The sequence below is a fragment of the Poecile atricapillus genome, chromosome W (genome assembly GCF_030490865.1).
Source record: "Poecile atricapillus isolate bPoeAtr1 chromosome W, bPoeAtr1.hap1, whole genome shotgun sequence".
Classification (NCBI taxonomy): domain Eukaryota; kingdom Metazoa; phylum Chordata; class Aves; order Passeriformes; family Paridae; genus Poecile; species Poecile atricapillus.
In genome coordinates this window covers 62,074,073-62,095,048 of record NC_081288.1, presented here as the reverse complement: position 1 = coordinate 62,095,048, position 20,976 = coordinate 62,074,073, and the positions used below count along the sequence as shown (strand labels likewise).

At 35.6% G+C, this 20,976-nt stretch overlaps 1 protein-coding gene across 1 annotated transcript in view; it reads right to left on the bottom strand.

Moving 5' to 3' along the window:
- LOC131591813 (leucine-rich repeat serine/threonine-protein kinase 2-like) overlaps window positions 1–20,976 on the bottom strand; it is a 65,457-nt gene that overhangs the window by 27,244 nt on the left and 17,237 nt on the right. The window contains exons 9-26 of the mRNA XM_058862882.1: window positions 20,440–20,564; window positions 18,518–18,597; window positions 17,669–17,775; window positions 15,899–16,028; window positions 15,222–15,346; window positions 13,480–13,613; window positions 11,851–11,995; window positions 11,426–11,565; window positions 9,937–10,065; window positions 9,675–9,845; window positions 8,165–8,420; window positions 7,750–7,938; window positions 6,193–6,314; window positions 5,349–5,418; window positions 4,688–4,908; window positions 3,916–4,166; window positions 2,634–2,782; window positions 745–838 (exon numbers count right to left, since the gene is read on the bottom strand). Coding sequence (XP_058718865.1) covers window positions 745–838; window positions 2,634–2,782; window positions 3,916–4,166; window positions 4,688–4,908; window positions 5,349–5,418; window positions 6,193–6,314; window positions 7,750–7,938; window positions 8,165–8,420; window positions 9,675–9,845; window positions 9,937–10,065; window positions 11,426–11,565; window positions 11,851–11,995; window positions 13,480–13,613; window positions 15,222–15,346; window positions 15,899–16,028; window positions 17,669–17,775; window positions 18,518–18,597; window positions 20,440–20,564 — 2,638 coding nt within the window. The remainder of the gene's footprint in view (window positions 1–744; window positions 839–2,633; window positions 2,783–3,915; window positions 4,167–4,687; window positions 4,909–5,348; window positions 5,419–6,192; window positions 6,315–7,749; window positions 7,939–8,164; window positions 8,421–9,674; window positions 9,846–9,936; window positions 10,066–11,425; window positions 11,566–11,850; window positions 11,996–13,479; window positions 13,614–15,221; window positions 15,347–15,898; window positions 16,029–17,668; window positions 17,776–18,517; window positions 18,598–20,439; window positions 20,565–20,976) is intronic.

Here is a 20,976-nt window from a genome sequence, read left to right as displayed (position 1 = left end):
AGCTGGGAGATGCAGAACCTGAAAACTGGATTTTTTTTTAACACATCCACTAAATCTGCTGTGAATATTAGTATGCTGAAACTGTGCAATATCATGTTAATTTCATTCATATAAATTCCCAAATCTGTGGATCTGCTCTCTCTATGGTGCCCTCAGCACTCACATCTCCCCACACCTGCTGGATCATCCCTTCCAAGCACTCCCCCCACAGTCTAATTCTAGTGATCTGTTAAGGTCAGCAATTTTTCTATAAAAAAAGCAGAAGTCCATTTTTCACATAAGTAATGCTTTGAAGGTATAGCGAAATAAATATCACATGCATCTTTATCACAACTCTAGAGGAAGTGGTTTTCTTTGAGAGTAAGTAACCCATGCTATTTGGGAAGTGAAAAACTAATCTCAGTAGTCTTGTGCAAAAGTCTGCAGAACTCAAAAAGGAAAAATTGCTACTATCTTTTTGTTGTTGGTTCCAAGGAAATATGAGATTAATTCTAGTATTCTCAGCAAGAATTGTCAGCTTCAGCTGTCAAGTAATATTTTTAACAATAGTGATTTGAATCTGAGGAACAGAATTTTTCAGAATAATGAAGAAAATGTTGTCTTCAGTTTAAAAGCTACGAAGTTCTCATTCAACCAGTGAGGATTCCCTAAAAAATCAGTAAAACATGCTAACAACAATTTTGTCATCAGATTTTCTTTATCTAGAACTTGACATTAACATCAATGAATAAAAGAGTAACTTACTGTGGTAGAAGAAGAATTGCTTCTGGAACATTATTAAAACAATTCTGGGATAATTTTAAGCTTGTTATGCTGGATGACAAGTCAGGTATTTTTTCTAGAGCAAAAAAAGAGGTTAATCCTATGATTTTTAAAAATGGTTTAAATAATTTTTAAGACTGGAGTTTAGAGAGACTAAAAGGTCACTCTATTATTTTCATTAAAATGTCTCACCTACTAAAGGCAGAGTTTGAATCCTGTTTTTAAAGCTTATTAAAAACTAAACTGCCAAAAGTAATGTATTGGCTTTTAACAAATTATACATTTTTATCCTTCATCACCTAGTGGCATTAAACACCAAAATAATCTTACTTATACTTTACTGTACTGCAAGTAAACAAAAGATTCCCATGTGACCTAGGATTTATTTGCTCTTATTTATCCATTCAGTCTTATTCATTCTTATAAGAATGAATCTAGTGGTTCAGCTGTGTTTAATGCAATTCTAAGAGTTACCTTCTGAAATAATGTGACAATAATTTCTAGATGGAAGATTTTATGTCTTGAAGAAAGAATAAATTCTAACAGTAACTTATGAACTCCCACAGTATCACTGAAAATCTAATTTGTATAATTTTTAATTTGCATAAATAAAGTGATTTTGACACTTTTGCAAAAAATATGCTAAGCCACTGAAACACACTCTGGATGGACTCAATTCAGTTCCTTAACACTGGGTTCTAGTGTAGGGGATCTGCTCTGTGCTACCTAGCTGTCTGCACAAGGTTTAAAGATATAACACAGGAGCTATTTCTGCTTTTTCTGGATCAGATGCTGTAAGCCCAGGGGGATGATTCAGGGCATCTCAAATGACACCTGCATGCAGACAACTGAATCAAACATTCACTCTTGTTCTGAATATAATGCTGGATATAGTGTAGTAAATATTTAATTATAGCATCATTTAGGTTGGAAAAGACCTCTAAGACCATTGTGCCTAACCATTAACCCTGCACTGCCAACTCCACCACTAAAAACTTAAAGGCCACATATTCACGTGTTTTTTAAATACCTTCAGAGATGGTGACTAAACCACTTCTTTGTGCAGCCTATTTCACTGCCTCCTTCAATGAAGAAATTTTCACTAAAACCTAATCTAACCCCCCCAGGCACGACTTGAGGCCATTTTCTCTTGTCCTACTGCCTGTTCCTCGGAAGAAGAGACTGACTCCCACCTGGCTGCAGCCTCCTTTCAGGCAGCTGTAGGGAGTGCTACAGTTCCCCCTGATGCTCCCCATCAGACTTGTGCTCCAGACCTTTCACCAGCTCCTCTGCCCTTCCTTGGATTCACTCCAGCACCTCAAGGTCTTGCTTGAAGTGAGAGGCCCAAAACTGAACAGAGGATTTGAGTTGTGGCCTCACCAGTGCTGAGTAGAGGGGGACAATCACTGCCCTGGTCCTGCTGGACACACTATTGCTGGTACAAGCCAGCATGCATCTATGTATTACAGTACAAATCAAAACAAAATTAAAACCTGTATATATACAAAATTAAACCTGTATTAGTACTAGATTTGAAAGCTAAATCTGAATGATTTTCTATTCTTTGAACCTTCCTCAACAGTGTGTACAATCTCAAGTACAGTCAATCATTTTTACAGCATCCACTGCAAGTGGAACAAGTAGGAACAAGTAGGAACAAGATGAGTTAGGTGAGTCAGATCAAATGACTGGAAGCATACTCCTCTGCTTCAGTGATCAAAAGCTAATGCTTAGGACACTGTATAAACAAGGACATGTGCATGTGGCATTACTCTTTTCTGTTCTCCCAAGACTCCTAATGTTGGTGGCAGAGGAATTTTGTGACTTGGAATAGTTTCCAGAAGGCAAATCCTGTTTTCACAGGTACTTACCAAGAACATTCATCCTGGCATTGAGCTGCTCCAGTTTTGTACAGCCCATGAAGACATTCTCAGCAAGGGATGAAATACTGTTCTTGCTAATGTTTAAAATTTTCAGGTCCTTCAAGCATAGGGGTGAACATAAGCATGAAATTTTGTTTCTATGATAACAAGAAAAAAGACAATCCATTTTTTATTTAGAAACTATTAGGTAAAAGGTGAAAGTAGTGTTGATTTGACAAAGTCATCCTCACAGCAGTAAAACAAAAAGAAAAATCTACATAAAGACTGACCAGTCAGAAAAACATTAGTACATGTGGCAACATGGAACACCATGACTGATACTAAAATCAGTTTAATTAATTTGGAGACCAAGTGTGAAAACGTATTGCAAGGTTTAATTTTTCTGATTAAATAATGGAGTTCAATCCCCCACAAAGAGGATTGTTGCATTTCTGAGAGGTCCTGTGTACTAAAAATATGTGTTTGCAATATCATAATTACAGAATTACTAACAACATAAAAAAAAATTTAAAAAAGGATTCCTGTATGGAATGCATTTCAGGACGGGTATATAATTTTATACAATGTATTCTGGGGAGAAGAACACTAGAAAGAGGAAGCAGAAGATCCCAAAAATACAGAGATAAAAGATCCATCCACTGTTTTGCCAGGGTAGTATTACTAACGAAGTTCACCCTCTTATTTAGCATGAACTGTAGGAAATGAATGAGACAGTCTCTGCAGTTTACAGAGCTATCACCAATTGCATTCTTAAGAATTCCACATAGGTATGAATTTCCTCACTAAGAAATATGATAATAAGTGCTGGCAAACAAAAAGCTACATGTTTTATGTGATTCTGTCATTTAAAACATATCCATACCAATACCTAAAATTACATTACTATCACTTCCAAAAAAGCTTTAAAGCATATGAAATACAGTGGAAACTGTACTGTGTATACAGAAAACCTAGTTGAATATGTCAGACTACACAGCCCTGTGGATTAATAGTACAGTAGCAGAAAGAAACTGAACTACAACATATTTAGTATGTTAATGGAACAGCAATGCTATTAGATTCTATCAAGGTCCAAAGTCATTCTCATGTCTTGTACTTTGCAATCCAACTACGAAAACTGTAGCAATTTACACATTTGGAAGACAATGACAGTGTTTCACTAGTGATTAAACAATCATTTCCTTGCTATAAGAGTCATCATTCTGCATGACAAATCTTTTATTTCCTATTATGTTTGTTGTGCTACAGTCCATTTACTCATGCTACTCACCCTTCCAGCAAGAGCTGTTCCAGATTTTCAGCAACACTTGTAAGAAATTCAGGAGTGCACACCAGCTGATTGTATGAAAGATTAAGTTGCTTTAGAGTTGGACATCTGAGGCAAGGATCCAAAGCAAAGGAAGGTCCAATGTCATTTCGTGAGATATCAAGATTTGCAATACAATTCATTTTCAGTAAGTAAATTGGGAAAGAACTAAATCGGTTACTGTGCAAATCCAAGTAAGTCAAGCATTTCAAGTTCTGAAAGAAAAGGATAATTTGTTTGAAAAAGTTAAAAAATATGAATTTATATGTTTTTGAGTTATATTTTTATACAAATTATTAATTTATTTATATTTATCTCACATGCAAAAGTAGCAGAAAATAGCAAACACACCAATGTGACCTATAATATTTCTATGAAAAAATAAAGTATAGGGCATTATTCAAAAAAAACCAGCTCAATTTCATAAAATTTAAGGTATTAATTGCCTGCAGTTCTCTGTTCCATTGCCATTATTGTGCTACTTAATATCACACATCTTAAAGTAATCACACATCTCTGCAGTAAATGACTTAAAACAATCCCATGAAAACACTTTTATTTCTAATGAACATGAATCCACTGAATGAAAGTTGAGTAAATATATGAGGCATGCCAAAATATACACCCATATTCTCGAATAATATTGCTATGGATACATTATTACATATGGATTACATTATTAGCGATCAACACTAATTAATTTCAACTTGTGTTACATAAAAATATGGAGAATTACTTCACACAGTTGTTCTGGAATGTTTGTAAGAGCATTTTGGTGGAGCTCCAGTTTCTCAAGGTGTTCCAGATGACTAGTTAAGCAGCTATTCTGGCTGATGGCATCAATGTCCTCCAACTCATTTGATGAAAGATCTAGTGATTTAATATATTCTTTCTCTGAGATCAATGAAGAAAGACTGTCTGATGGTCTTATATGTGATGACAATTTCGAGATGCCTTCTATTAAAACAAAAATGTGAAAATACCATGATTGCATTTATTGTTTAGGTCAAATTACAGTAATTTACCTTGGGATCAAAAAATGCAGAAGACAGTGAATGTTTGGATATTGGTTAAGATACAAATCCATGAAGAATTCTATTAAGACTCAGAAATTTTTAAGACAGTAGTGAAGGGGAAGAGATGAATGGTTATGCACTGCACACCAAAAAGAGCTTTTGAAAGCCTATAAGGGCACTCATGAAATTCCACTGCCTACATAAATTATTTGTAGAGATCAAGAAATAAAAACTCCTATATATGCATTATATGTACTTCCAAAATGTATACTCCTCTTAAAAATATATATATAATCTGTCTCAAATTGTTGCATGCTATGCTTGTGAAAGCATTAAGAATGCAAAATGTGTTATATACTTTAAATTGTATAGTTTACTTACTGGGGGATTCATCTGAGAGCAAGAATTTTCGTCTTTGTTTCATTAATGGTTCATGATCTGAGCCAGGTCCCTGCAAAATCCAAGAGAAAAACCATTTAGGAACATATGAATGTTCTGAAATCATCCAAATTCAGTAAAATTCTTTTTACTGTGATTTCTTTTTATCAGAACTTTTAGGGAGAACACAAAAAAACTATACACTTGCACTCAAAATAACCATTTCATCTATATGAAATATATTGAACCATGCAATATGAAAGAATGGTAGATTTAGAAATAGTGCATTTCTGGCAACCCAGAATGACTTTCACCAGGGTGCAGTAATAGGATGGAGCAGAGTATTACACAACATAACTTTCTCTAGGAAAGCCAGTCTCTCTAGTTTCCCTTACAGTCAACGGAAAGAGACAAGCTTTTCCAAAGGAACCTAACTTTGATTCCACCAATTTGTCCTCTTTTGTCTTCTTAGGGAATCAGCCTCTCTCCATTGAACGTTACTGAAGATCAGCTTCACTAAGGGGAAGTTAAGTCTTTGTGAATGGGCCCATGATCCCTGTATTTCCATTTGAACACCAGACTGGAAATTTGAACACTTCAAAAGGATGTTTGATACTAAAAGATACTTTTTAGTGACGATAAATTTTTGGTAAACTCATCCATTGTTTATCCTTTTTTGATAAACTCATCCATACAGCACACCACAATACAAGGAAACACTGCATGGCAACAGTGAGACAAAGCCCATATGGTTACATGACCTTTCCTAAAACCTGATTATTAAAAATTTTGGAGTAGGCTATGCAGATGGACTTAAAAGCCTGGAATGAGCATGGATCTGACTTACCACAGAGTAGGAATGTCGCAGCAAAGTAGGAGAACCTCTCTGACATGCCATTTCTCTACAATATAAATCGGCAACTGCAATGGAATTGGACTTCTTTTTTGTGAAAAGTGAACCTTCACTTCCTTGAACACAGGAACAGAAATAGGTAAGAAAATGTATTCAGAGATGAGGCTCAGAATTCAACTTTAATACAGATGCTGACATACAAATAAGAGATGCATTTCAAAAGCATCAATACTGGCAGGATCTCACAGGTCAATTCTGTGTGCAATAGGCCAAGAATGTTGTCAATGTGTTTTAGAGCAGAGGGGCCATACTCACCTGACAATCTTCAAGTAGGACCTGCAGCTGATAGCACTGATGATTTATGATACAAAATTCCCATTGGGTTGGGATTATTATGTATGTTTCATAGCACATCCTTCTGCTACTTCAGTGTAAGTAACTTTTTAAAATAGAAAAGAGTTGTATTTCAATAGATAAATTTGCACTCCCACATTTACTGAGAATGAAACATCAAATGCCACTCTAGATTTGGTGATTCAGGAGGCATTTGGTGTCATCTGAAGACATTTGATGTTCCTCTTCTCAAAGCTACTTTTAACTTCTAACTTTTAACTTTAAACTTTTCACTTTTTTTACTTCACTCCTACATTTTTTCATAATAACAACTTTTCTACACGGGGCAACAAAGAGACATACAGAAATAAAAAGTGGTGCTGAATGATGTAAGGAAAAGAACAAAGTAGAATCAAAAAGTTCCTTAGGATTCTCTGACTCCAAAATTCAAATTCTTCATCTGTGATGATTTTAAGTAACCAGCTGTTCTAAAACAAAAGCAAAATTTGAACAAAAAAGATGTTGTAAAAATTAAGGCTACTTTCTGTATTAAGTGGCAGGTATTATAGACAGATATGCTGTCTTTCTAGAAGTTAAAGGCATACAAATGACCTGGTTACAAAGAATGGTGTTGGGCTGAACATAAACCTGTCATTTACACTTTCTGATCAATTAGTTATCTTTGGGATAGGACTTGTTTCAACTACTCTATTTGTTAATAACGTAGTCCTCTATACCGGATCTGGTTGTATGAACATTATTTACAGACTGCCCAGGGAACAGAGGGGTTTCTAGATTGAAATATACCTGACTTCATGATGAGACAAACTGGGCTCCTGAAGCTCTTGCTTTTTGTCATAGACTAAAAAGGCATCTCAGAAGCAGACAGAAAAAGTCAAAATCTAAATTCAGCTGCAAGAATCTCTCTACTCTTTCTCTCTACAAAAACTGAATGCATGACAAACTAATTCTAAATGTATGACTAAATAAAATTCTTCAAGGTCCTCAAGGTCTTCTTCAAGTTTCGTAGATGAAGCACATACTCATCACTAATTATTTTCCAATGTTAGCCCAAACAAAATTTTAGATAGCAGCTTTTTTCTTCGTGGGAAGTGTTAAATCTCAAACACAAATAAACAGCTGATTTATGGCTATAGTCTAGCCCTAGCACATTAAACTGGGATTATAAAAAGCAAAAAAAGAAAAGAAAAAAATTACCTTCACTATCAATGTCATCAGTCAAAGGAAAAATACTGTCCACTAATGGGTCAGGTATGAAATTCCAATCGTAATTTCTATCCACTCCATCTTCAGACAAATTTGGATCAGAGGAGGCTCTTGATCTATCCTCTGAAATGTTTTTCATCTGGAATTTGAGCACCATCCTTGCCAGTGCAGAACCTGCACCTGTATGTACAAGAAATGGAAAAGATAAAATAATCTTCAAGAAATCTAAGTAGCTTCAAAAAATTAACAGAAATAACTTGATTTATTTTAAAGTTTTGCCAAACTTTCTAGAGTAAGCTGAATGCTATGAAGAGATTCTGAACTGAAAGTCTTCACCAAAACCACATTCATAGTATCATCAAAAGATACTGACACATTTCATACAGCAATTTCTATATATACTCACTCTGTTTTCTTGTTTGAGTAAGTTTATCTGGGAACAAAGGAATGAGCCAGGAAGGCTCTAATCTGCCAAAACCAAATCCTCCAAGACATATACTGCTGTTGGTGACATCAAGGCTAAGCTTCTTTAAGAGCAAGCTGATGATTTGGCTATCTCCTCTCTTTATACTGATGGTCAAAGCACTCCGAACATCCTGTTCTCGAGCACCATTGGCTAATAACAATTCCACCAATTTAGGATTATTTCCTTTCTCACAAACCTAAAACAAGAAAAACAATTAAAACAAACCAAGAATATGAAGCATTCAAGTAACAGCTCAGACTGCCTTAAGATGCTCGTCTCAGAGTGACTTTGTCATAAGGATTGTGTCTCTTTCTCAATTATTTGTCACTCCTTGGAGCATATGTTTGCCTAAGGCATCTGAGTACCAATTGCCGCTCTCATGAAGGATTTGCCCAAATGTATCAAATGCTTTAGATCTGCAACTGTAATTTTTGTCATGAGTGCACACAATTTTCAGGCAGAAATGAATGGTAATTTATCTAGTTTGGTTATTGCATGTGGTCTATTGCAACTCCATTTATTTATTTATTTGTTTACTGGAAAACAGACACTTAGGGGTTATCATCTGGATATTTAAAGAACAGGCAGCAACAATCAGTTTCATCAAGCCTTGCCTAATGATAGTGAGCTCAGCTCTACTGGCTTTAACTACCTGAAAGGAAAGTGTAGCCAGGTAGGGATCAGCCACTTCTCTCAGGTAACCAGTGACTGGACAAGAGGCCTCAAGCTGCTCAAGGATAGGTTCAGGTTGAACATCAGGAAGAATTTCTTCACATTTCTTCATAGGGTGGTTAAGCACTGAAACCCTAAGTGGTGGAGTCCCCATCCCTGGAATTGTCCAAGAAACACCTGGATGTGGCACTTAGTGCTCTGGCTTAGTTGGCAACATGGTGTTCAGCCAAAATTTGGACTTCACTATCATGGAGGTCTTTTCCAACCTTTATGTTTCTATGGTTCAGTCAGCTCCTCCCAATCTCCAAGCCTGCATTGCTACATAGATTAGTGTTGATTGTGAATATTAAAAATACTTTCTAGAAATATTTTCAGCTACTTCCATGTATATGTCCACTGTGGTTTGCTATCACTGATTTGCCTCACACTCTATGAATGGATCGTCAGTTCCAAACCCAGCTGTGCTTCATCACTCAGACAGTTCTACCAGCAGAACTGAACACTTCCTAATTCCTTTCAGGCAGTATTGGTGCGGTTCTCTCAGACTATTTAAAACTTTCACACTGAATCAAAATAAAGAAGTGCTTATGCATATCACTTAAAAAAAAAAAAAGTGAAATTTAAAGGTGGTCACAGTTAGCAAGAAACACTTGTAGGTATGTGGCAGCAGCCTCTGTTTTCTGTGTTCTGCCAAATAAATATTTACATTACAACAGAAAAGAACCCAAAAGCACAAAATTTTACGCAATACAATTGTATATACATTTCCATGTATTACCTGATAGATCAAAGAGTTTGTCTTTGTCTTCCTATTAATATCAGCTCCCAGTAGAAGTAAACATTCAGCCATAATACTGTTATACTCCATACATGCTTTTTCCAGCATTGTATTTTTTAAATCATCATTTTCAGCTATTTTAGCAAAACATTTACAACACAGGCTTTGGAACTGAATGAGAAGACAAACAATAAAAGTTAGGACAAAAAAGCACCAACATCCAACATTTTTCAGCTGTGGAACCGTCAGAGAAAGAAGATACCTGTTGATCTCGCTGGTCAGTGAAACACATAGACATCTGGTAAAAAATGATTGTATCAAATGATTCATTTACCAGCAGCTTTGCAAAACAAGGTGACAAACCAAGAATCGCCAAGATTGCATGAAAACCCTAAGAACACAATGAAAACATTGAAAGAAGTACAGTTTTAAAAAGTGTCACTTTAAAACAGGTCACGCAACAAAATCAAATTTCAACCAAAAGATTAGTGCTTTAATTTTTTTGTCTTACTTTTAAACATGCAATAGTTAACAAATAGGAGAAGATTGGGAGAGAAGGCAGAAATAGCAGGTGTCTCTGTTTATATAATTGTAGTTTCATGCTTGTTTAGCTGACCCACTTAAGCAGATATTAACTGACACTTTGAAAAGTCAAATATGCACCACAACATCTGACAATGTCCTGCCTGGCAGTGACAAATGTACTTGTGATTTCCTGAAAATGTAAAGAGGAAACAATCTCTTTGTAAGGATATGGAATGAAGATACATCCCCTGTTCCAGTGTGTTCTGTAAGCAACACACTGAATTACTTTGAAATTGAAAAGAACTACTGGGCTAAATGAAAAGATTAACAGGTGTATCTAAAAACTAAGAAGAAATACAAAATTATCTCATGATTCTGCTAGTAAAGTTCACCTAGAAGGGCGAACTAGGTAAATGATGGGCTCTTTGTCCAAAGCCAACTGAAACTAAATCACTTAAAGTAACTTCCTTATTTCAGCATTTTGTTTTTATTTCTCTCTACATTGGTTGCTAAGCTAAATGTGGAAAGATTGGGGGAAAAATAGCAGCAAAGAAGGGAGGCTGGACTTGTGATATTTCCATATTCATCTGAAAGAGAAATATAGAAACTCTCACAGAAAGCTGATGTCACATGCAAACTCTATCCCACTACAAACATGAAACTAGTATCAAACAGGGAAAACTTCTGAAGCAGAGGAAACAGAACTTTACACAAGGATTAAATGTGTGTTTGCAGACAAAGAACTCTCCTTCCATATACAGATGTGGGTCCAAAGTCTGACAGTATTCTAGTAATATCTTTTGTTAAATACAGCATTCCTACACTAAGTTTATTCCTGGTTACAAGGCTTGGAACTAAACCATCTTCTATGACTTCTCAAAGAAGGGCAATCAGTACTCTAATGACAGTTACTTCATGAAATGGTTACAGATTGACAGAATTATGGATCATGACTGAGAAATTTGTTTTAGTTTGCAGATCTCAGAAGTTTTAGATAAATACTTCATGCTTATGCATTCTGGATTGAATATATGCCTCTAAGGAAACCATCTCTACAACAAAAGTCTCAGTTTAATTAACAAAGGTTTATACTAATCTAATAGTTTTAATAAAATCAAAATCAAGTAAGTAAAATACAGAATTGTACTTCAAATGTAACTATATTAAAATAATTTTCTATGGTTTTGAGTTTTGTTTTCATCTTCAAAGACAGAACTGACACATACATGCATCTGGATTTCAGTGACTTCTTTAAATCGTCGCAGAGTAGAAACCAGAACTGCTGACAGGACATGCATAGTTGCAATACACAAACTCTTCCTTGTAATCAAAGAGCGCAGAAGACTCAAACCCAAACACTGTATATCTAGGAGAAAAATAAATATTATTCAGACACTGATAATTCCGACATTCTGAGTGGAATGAACTGATGATTAAATTAGTCTTTCAGTAACATTCCAGAAAGTTACTTGCAGAAGCTATTATAGGGCCAGGCATAACTACAACGTGGGTGAATCTGAGGACTGTGCAGCACTGCAGCCTTCTCTTGCCATGCAACCTACATCACATGCAGCACTAAGGAGAGCAACAGATCTCTTACAAACCCTCCTACCATGCCATTCGCATTCTGCTGATAAAACACATTCCCTACCTTGTTCATCTGGGTACATCTGCAGGGTGTGAAGCACAGTGTCAGTAGCTCCTTGCTGGGTTAAAATTTCTAGTGCACCAGTGCACTCAGCTACAGAACCAAGTAGTTTTAATCCACACTTCTGAATGCTAGGATTTCCAATAAACTAATGGAGAAAGGAAGATAAAATCAGATCAAGACTGTTCTGTTAGCAACAGAACAATAGCAACAGAAGAGTTGCTTGCTCTTAAAGTTGCTCTGTAGCAAGTGAATGCTGGTCTTAAGTATGTGACAAATAACAACAATCACAATTGCAAAAAGATTTTCTTATCAACCATCAGTTTTAGCTGCTTATAACTTCCCCAGATTTTCATCTTTGATTATGAAAATTATCTATAGCTACTTTTCTGATTGGATTTTTTTTTCCCCCGTTAAATTCTCATTGATAAGTTTACACAGGTCAAGCAGAGGGAGAAACTGTACTTCCTTTGTGGTAGTAAAATAAAAAATATGTAGGGTTTTTTGTTTTTTTGAGAACTGGAACAAGTGATAAACATGATGGCAACTGAAAAAATATGAAAAGAAAAAGATATGAAGTAATACACCTATTACCATCCCCCACTTTTAGATGGAGGAAACCTAGATGAGGCCTAGATCTGAGTGCCACAACGATAACAAATCTGCAAAATTATTTCAGTGCTATCATGCCCATCTTCCTCCTTATTCTACCTCTAGTTTTTAATTAAATGTGTCAATTTCTAGTCCTTCTGGCTGATATTGTAGTACCCCAAACCACAAACCAGTTGCACTGGAAAATGCAATCAGGATGATCATGAAATACTGAAGACCTTCTGAAGCAAAAATTATTTTACCTCCTTTGTTAGCTCCTACATCTGTTATCTTCAGGTCAAGATGGCCTTTAGACAGCCTAGAACTACTTCACTGATACATTATTTGCTCTGACTTCTATAATAAATGTAAGAGACATAAATTTCCTTGACTGAATCTGTTTGGCAAGCTTAATATTCCTGAGAGTGACTTCTGAAAAATTAGGAATTTCTCCATTTTGATCATGTGAAACTTGAAAACCTTGTAGAGATCGGATTCATCTGAAGGCCATGAAGTTAAATATTTCCAATCACTACGATTTAAGGTTAATTTGCTGTGCAAAATTCCAAGTGTTTCCTTGGCAGAGACTGAGTCTGCTTCAGCCTTTCATTTTTTCAGCTTCTCCTTCAAGGCAGAGATCATTCTACTTTACAGGGGCTGGAAAAAGTTGAACAGTGAAAAGAATGCAGACAACTGAGTTGTCCACCCAGTTCTACGTGTAGCTCAGGTGTAGGCATAAGGACAATTTTCATATACACACTAGCCTGTTTTAAGAAAAAAACAAGAGCAAATAAACTGTATTATAGGAAAAAAACCTAGCTTTTTAAAAAATTAATATCCTTTGGAATTACTGTATAAAGAATCATCTAATACACTCCAGAAAAGAAAGCAAGAAGAAACCCTAAAAGATTCATGAAACTTTGGACTTTAATTCTATCAAATCAGTAGGAAAATCAGTGCAGAACTAAAACTTACAAATGATTCACCATTTCAAGTGTAAAACAATGACAAAAATCCATTAGAATAAAGCTTTAACCATACCCTGTTTAAAGCATTAAGCACCAATGAGTGAGTTCCTTCCAACAGACACTGGCTTTTAATGACTTTTCCTGTAAGTGCAAAAGCAGCATCTCCCACATCTCTGGAAGAACCATTCTGGTGTTCATTCTTTGTACCTGCAACAATGGAAAACAGCCTTCCTCAGAACAGCAGATTTCATATTCTCCCCACCATATAATACGATGTAACAATCAAATGAACACTGAGGTGACTCAGAGAGCATATTTCAGATCTTATGGTATTTTCAAAACACTGTATTGCCAAGACTGGAATCCCTCCAGATTTACATTGTAATCTGAGTACACTGTGTTTGAAAGGAAAATTTCACCACACATTTCCTCACTGTTTACTATGAAAATACAAACTCTGCCAAAGAATCTGCTCTAAGGTACATTGCAATATATTAGTTTTTTGAGCTATGGAGTTTCCTGATACCTACTTCAGAATGCCTCTTCCTTCTGGTAAGGAGACACTACAGAGAAGCTATAAAGTATTTGTTCTTGCTCACTCGGTAGCACATCACAGGACAAATTTTACACACAGATGGCATTAAGTGCAATGTGAGCATATAAAAAAAACCAGAGAAAGGTTTTTCAGATTTATCTTCTTGTAGCTTTTGGCACTTGCAGTTAAGCGACACTACCCAGAGTACGCAGAAATCCTTTCAAAGTCAGTTCAGCATTCATATTTATTGTGATTACTATTTTTCCCATTAATTACTTTTTTTTCCCTAATTAATCTCCAAGTTTCAACATCCAGTTTGTGCTCTCTGTGTTTGATTACACTTTAGAAGGGCCTAATTTTCAGGACACTGGCAATCAAAGTGCCTTGTTAGAACACATATATCAAGTCTAAATCTTGCTCTTCATTGAAAAAAGAGGAAAGTATTAGGATTGGAACTCAAATAATAGAAGGAAACTGAAAACCTGCAGTCAGTCTACATATTAACCAGGTTACTATTTTCATAGTTATTAGTTTTGTAAATGTTCAGCCAAAACTGCTGAGAGATACTTGGAAAAAGTTGTTCTGAAAAAAACACAAGTACCCCATGTCTGTACTCCTACACTCAATATCAGGGGAAAAAAACAGGATATATAGCAGTACACTGAAAAAAAGAGTTAAAACTTTTCCAAAATTCTACTAAAGGCATAGAACTAATAAAGAACATTTTTCTCCCCTCTGGATTGCTAATAAAGAGAGGGTTTTTGGAAAGGAATTTCTAAATTAGTCAGTTTGGTTTCTCCTTTTTGATAGAAAGTAGTATATAACTGTATATTTTATATCTTTAAATATAAAGATCATTGTCCAGTTTTTATTTTCCTTCCAAGAGATACAATCAAAACAATTGCATTTTGTGGTACAACAATGCTCATGTCATTATCATGGTTTGTTCTCACTTCAAGGGAATTGATGATGCAAACCACAATGACACCGATAGCTCCACACTCATTCCCTGAATTCCTCAGAAGTAATGGAGCTAATTCTTCAGTGATGAAATCAAGGGGAAATCAGCAGTGATCATTTTGATCTGTTACCTTCAATACCTCAAAAATATTTTCTCCCATCTTGTATGTTACTAAAGAATTACAGCTGTTCTCTGCTCTGCACAGAACTACAATAGCTTTTTGAAGTCCCATTAAAAGTTGCATCATTAAATAAGAAAGACTACAAGCCAGCTATCTGATTCTATTCTCTGATTTGGTGCATGCCTTTGGATGACTTACTGGGCATCATGAAGTGTAAAAGGACTCGAAATGCTTCCAGTTGTACAGAGAGTGATTTTTCATGTTTCCTCATGGCTTTTACAACTTCTGATACTGCCACTGTCATTACATCCAGATGAGGGAAACTGAAAATAATTTTTATAAAATAAGTTTCAAAAATGCATTTCTAAATTTTGCATATATTTGTCCTTTATTAACACTGTGTGATAACCCTTTGGAACACTAAATCTGAAACATAAATTAAACTATGGTACTTAACTTCATCATAGCAAATTATTTTCATGCCATTCAATTAATTCAGTCTATGTAAATAATTGCATCCTAGCCAACAAGAAAGTAGTATTAACAAAATGCTATTTTAATAATCAGAAGTAATTTTTGTTGGAAATTTCTTATCTCTCAACGGAATTCAGTGTGGCTAAGAGGAGGGGAGACCACCCAGCGATTGTCTATTCGAATCTCACTGCTCAAGAACCATGAAGGAAAGAACATGCAGCTCCCTACACACACCCACTCGGGCATTTGACTACAGGGCTTACAGAATTCCATGTCTTAAACAGGGCTGTCAGGCTATGGTCAATTTTACAATCAGTCAAAAATTTAAATGTAATCACTTATGGCATTGAATCTCAAAACCCTTCACCATGGAAGTGGACATGCATTTCTAAATTTATTACCTTCCTTCAAAAACATGATTCAGAAGCCTGCAGGCACTTTCAACCACTTCAGGAGAATGCGGATGCTTCCTCATTATATCCAAGACATTCATATGTATGCCTTTTGCCAGAAGTGTCTTCCTAATATTTACTAAAACACAAAATAGCAAGCATTCTGTAAATCTTTCTTTCTGTGTACTTCTCAAAACCAATTTTTATTTTCCTTTTTTTTTTTTAATGTTTTTGCCTCAGCAAACAGACATAATAGTATAAATTAAAATGGGAAACCATTTGAGCTGAAGCTGACTTCTGTTAGCATAGCTTAATCAAACACATTATAATTTCTGACTGTCTGATAAGTTTCTATACATCTGCTGTCTTTACTTAGGTAAAGTTAACATATGGGAAGGAGAATGTATAGCCTTACTTTTATTTTCAGAAATGTTTATTCTTAAACTTTTTCGTTGTAATTGCATTCTGTGATCATGTAGGAAAACTAGAGTTTAAAACTTTAAAAAACCTTCTAACTTCCAAAATTAAACTTCATTCATTCTATTTACTTCGTTAATTCTTTTTTTTTTTTTTTTTTTTTTTTGCAAATTCAAATATCCAAGCACATGTTGTAGCTATAACTTTAACTAAAAAAAATTAGGATACTATTAAAATTATCATAGTAACTACTACTGAATCTTGTTATCCCCAGTTCAGTACATCCACTTCAGATGGTTAGCTCAAACAATACTGCATTATGCCAGAAGGTTTTACTAAGCTTCTTTACATCTATCATATCTGCTGTAAGCACATTCACTCAGGGTGAAAAAAAAATAAATTAAAATTAAAAAGAAAAAAAGAAGAAAAACTTGCTTTAAATTTCCAAAAGGAATCAGAGCTACACATGTCAGTAACATTATGAAAGTACCTGACATGTATACTATGAAAGTATATGACAATAGTATGCATACATTTATGAGATCTATTTCTCAGTGTAGATACATATTGATCTCATAAATAATTATAAAACCTTTTCTGTGTTAGGTTTTATGTACTTGGATGTCTCAATAAACTGGTGATAAAACAATGCTTTCTCACCTAGAGAATGGTAATTAACTGCTAGGATTTTTCTTCCTATCTAGCCAGTGGTTTTCAATGTGCAGTCTGCAAACCACTTGAGGTCCATAGCCATTTCAAAAGATTCTGTGCAAGTTATCTAATAAAAGCAGGCCAACTGTCAGTAGGCTTAAATACTCTACTCAGGGATCCACATCTCCACTGAAAAATTTTGAGGGGGTCTGCAAATTGAAAAAAGTTAGGAAACCATGTTAGGGACACGATCAGGAGTAAAGCAATCTTGAAAACTGTCATGCACATGCTTAAGTTTCTACACAATTTGATCCACTGAAGTCAACAGGACTGTGTTAAGCAATAAAGTGTATTTGTTGGGCTGGGTTCCTTATTCATGTGATTTTTCAACAAATGCTGCTCTTGATGAAATTCAAACATGTGATATTTAAACAAGCATAAAAAGAGAGCACACTTTTTTCATGTCTCCTGATCCAAAAAGTAGAAATTGCAACACAAAAACTGGCAGAGAGCTCCTTATTTCCTCATATTTTTTGATACTTGCCAACAATAACTTTTTCAAAGCAAGGAATAAACTTCATACTTATCACAACGTAATATTCTAATCACAGGAAGTATTGTATTCATTCAACAGTACACTAAATTCTCTTTAATATTTTTGCACTAACTTTCTGCTGAATGAGAAAGAAAAGATAATTATAAGTCCCTTACCATTTTGTTGTGACAAAATTGCCAAGGTACTAGAAGCTGCCTGAAACACTTCTTTTGAAGAGGAGTGCATCAGCATGGAAAGCATCACTGCTCTGTCTATTGGGAACCTTTCAGAGAGAAACAAATCACTGCACATTGACTGTATTACAGTAGTTACTTCTTAATTGCAGTTCATTTTCCTAAGAAGGTATTACATAACATAATGAAAATTTCAGGTGATTGCTCATATGTTTCCAGAGCAACAGCTGACAGAAAACTCTTTGTAACCTATGCAACTTTATCTACTCTGAGTCTCTCTGAATTTCTTGGAGCCCCGCTTTCCAAGGGATCTGAGGTCCAGAAAGGGGTATGAACAGGCTTACAAAAATTGAGCAACTAAAATTTTAAGGAACTCTGAGAAATAGTTTAAGTAAAACGGAAATTTGTATCTTATCCATGCCCAGTAGACTATCCCTAACGAGGCAGCACTCCTTCTACAATGCCTTTTCATCTGATTTGTGGGAAAATGAGGACTGTTTTTCTATACTCCTTACATGCTAGGTATCTTAATCTTGCCTGTTTTCCCAATTTTTACATTCTTTATCCCTCTTGTAACTGAAGACAAAATTCCTTATGAACTGTAACAATTAGTTCTAACAGGCTGTGTTCTGACCCTTTATGAAAACACTAGCAAGTTTTCCTGAGTCAAGCTTAGCACACTTTCAAAGAAACTTTCCCAGGTGTGGTTGACCATCACGCATTCCATCTACTACAGAACTAAAACCAATTGAAAAGTGTAATGTCAAATGGCTTAATAACAGGCATTCATTTCTTTTAATTTCCAAAAATCCAGTTTACGACAACACTGACTGATTATCTCCATCTCCAATCTTCTCATGAAGGTTGCGTTGATACAGAAACAGACTTTTCAAAGCCCAGCACGCAGCTTCCTAAATATAAGCCAAGAGAAGAAGATTAAGAAAACATACCTCTAGAAGATTAAAAATATATGAAAAATCTTAAATAGTTTGACTGCTTTTCAGTTCACAAAAGAGGTACAAGATACTTTATGTAGAAACAGAACAAAATGTACACTCTAACTGTTCTTTATAGCTCAGACAGGCCCAAGTTACAAACGTGTGACAGTCTCATTATTTGATTTGCATTTTGATATCTATTTTAGACCAAGACTAATTCTTCTTCTGATGGGCCTGTGTTTGGTTGCTGGATACAAAGGAGGTATGTAAACAGCAATCTTTGCATGGCCAAAGTTTCAAGTACAAGCCTCATCTTACCTACCTACATTTGATCTGTAGAAGTAACTAAAACCTCTTGAGATGAACAAAGAAAGGCAGGAAAGGTAAGATTTATTCTAAATCTAATCCCTACATGTCATGGGGTAGCTTTACCTTTAAGACAGCTTTGAGAGCTAAGGAAGTTGAAGCTGCCGGTGGCTGATGGGAGTTTTTCCTCCTGACCAATTATCAATCATTTCTAAGAACTGACAGCAGTTCTGACCATTAAAAAGTGAATTCAACTTGTAAACACCCCCTTAAGATGTACAGTCAGAGGTCTCTTGTTCTCTTTGGTTTCCGGCTTCTGAGAAGGTAACGAGGCTCTGTGGTAGCCTCTTCCATTCCCCCCCACCCCTTGGCCGGATAAGGCCGCAGAGGACGAGGGGGAAGTGGGGGGGGGGGAGGAAAGGAAAGCAGAGCTGGCAGCCTGGTTTAGTTTTCAGTTTCTGGTGCTGGACTGAAACCTGACACCATGAACTTTTGCAGCTTTCCTAAAGCTTTTAATTCTTTTACTACCTGGATAAACGTACAGATTACTCCTTTTTCCCAGAAAGACAGAGAAAGAGAGACAATTAACATGCAGAAGACATCATAGAACCACCAAAAACAGTGAAGAAAAGAGTTAAGTTTAAATAAGAAAGAGGGAATAAGGAGATGCTTACAGCTGAAATATCTTTCTGTTAAAGCTATGGAGATGGACAATAGTAGTTTAAAAAGACTCCTTTAATTCATGACTAGAGTATGGGAGGAATAGAGTGTTCAAAGTGTGGACTTTTGAGAAAAAGAGAGAGTGGTTGTGATACTGTGGGTTGCTGGAAATAGGTAGAGTGAAGATTTTGAAGCCTTGGGGGGGCAAGGGGAAAGCTGTTTTCCAGGAACGCTGTCAGAGACAGATGAAGAGGACTTCTGCCTTTGAATAACTCATCCTTAAAATGACATCCCCAGACTCATGGCCCATACACACCTCAGAGTGATGTGAAATGGGAGGAGTGAACTCTAATGACAGATTTCTGGGCAGCTGGCATTAGAGAAATAGAAAACTATAACAAAAATAGTTTTCCTGTGAGAAACTCCATAGATTAGCAGAAAGAGACTTCTGTTTCTCTACAAAGACTGATGAAAAAACTCTAGCAAGAATTGGGACTGTTTTTAACCACCAAGGTTCTAAAGTTTTTTGTCTCTATGTTGTCATGTGTACAAAGAAATAGTCAAGTGATGGGAGATAAAAGGGTTTTCTGAAAGTTTATTCTGGTGTTCTTATTCTTGTAGTTTGTTAATAAACTGTCTTTATTCCTTTTAAGTTTTAAGCCTGTTTTGCTCTTGTTTTAATCCATATCTCACAGCAAGAAATAAGTAATTTTTTAGTTACTGGTTTAAAACCACGACACTACATTAAGGCCTTTTTTTGCCTGAGGATATAGAAAAGCATATTTCTAAACACTTTATTCAATACATAATACAGTTTTTTCCATATTCCCATCATCCATAATTTCTCACCAGCACATCTGTATTTTTTCGGTGCAGTTCTAATGCTCTGTAACATGCTTCCAACCAGCATAACTTCTCTTCCTCCTCCTCTTCTTTTCTTTCCTCTAAGTCCCGGTTTAAGAATATTGTTTCAGCTTGAAATATAAAATATTTACAAATAATTCTTACTGTGAAACCAAAACACCTATGTCAACCTTTCTGTAGTCATGAAGGCACTCACAATGGCAATGTGTAAAAATCAGTGGGAAGATAAGCCTTTTCTGGGAAGGGAGAAATCTTTTGATATAAACTCTGAGACTTGAAAAATATCTTCCAGGTTATAAAGGGAATTAAAAACTGAAGTGTAGCATAGTAAATGAGTCACACAGTTACAGATCAGTCTAGGCTTTGGCTCTGAAAAGATCTGCATGTACTTCTTCTTGTTGTATATTTATGTACAGAATACCACAGACATAAAATATAACTGTGAATCATTGCATGGAACCACTTATTTCAGAGCCACCTACACTCTGAAGCAATGCTGTTAAAAAACAAAATGCAAATGGT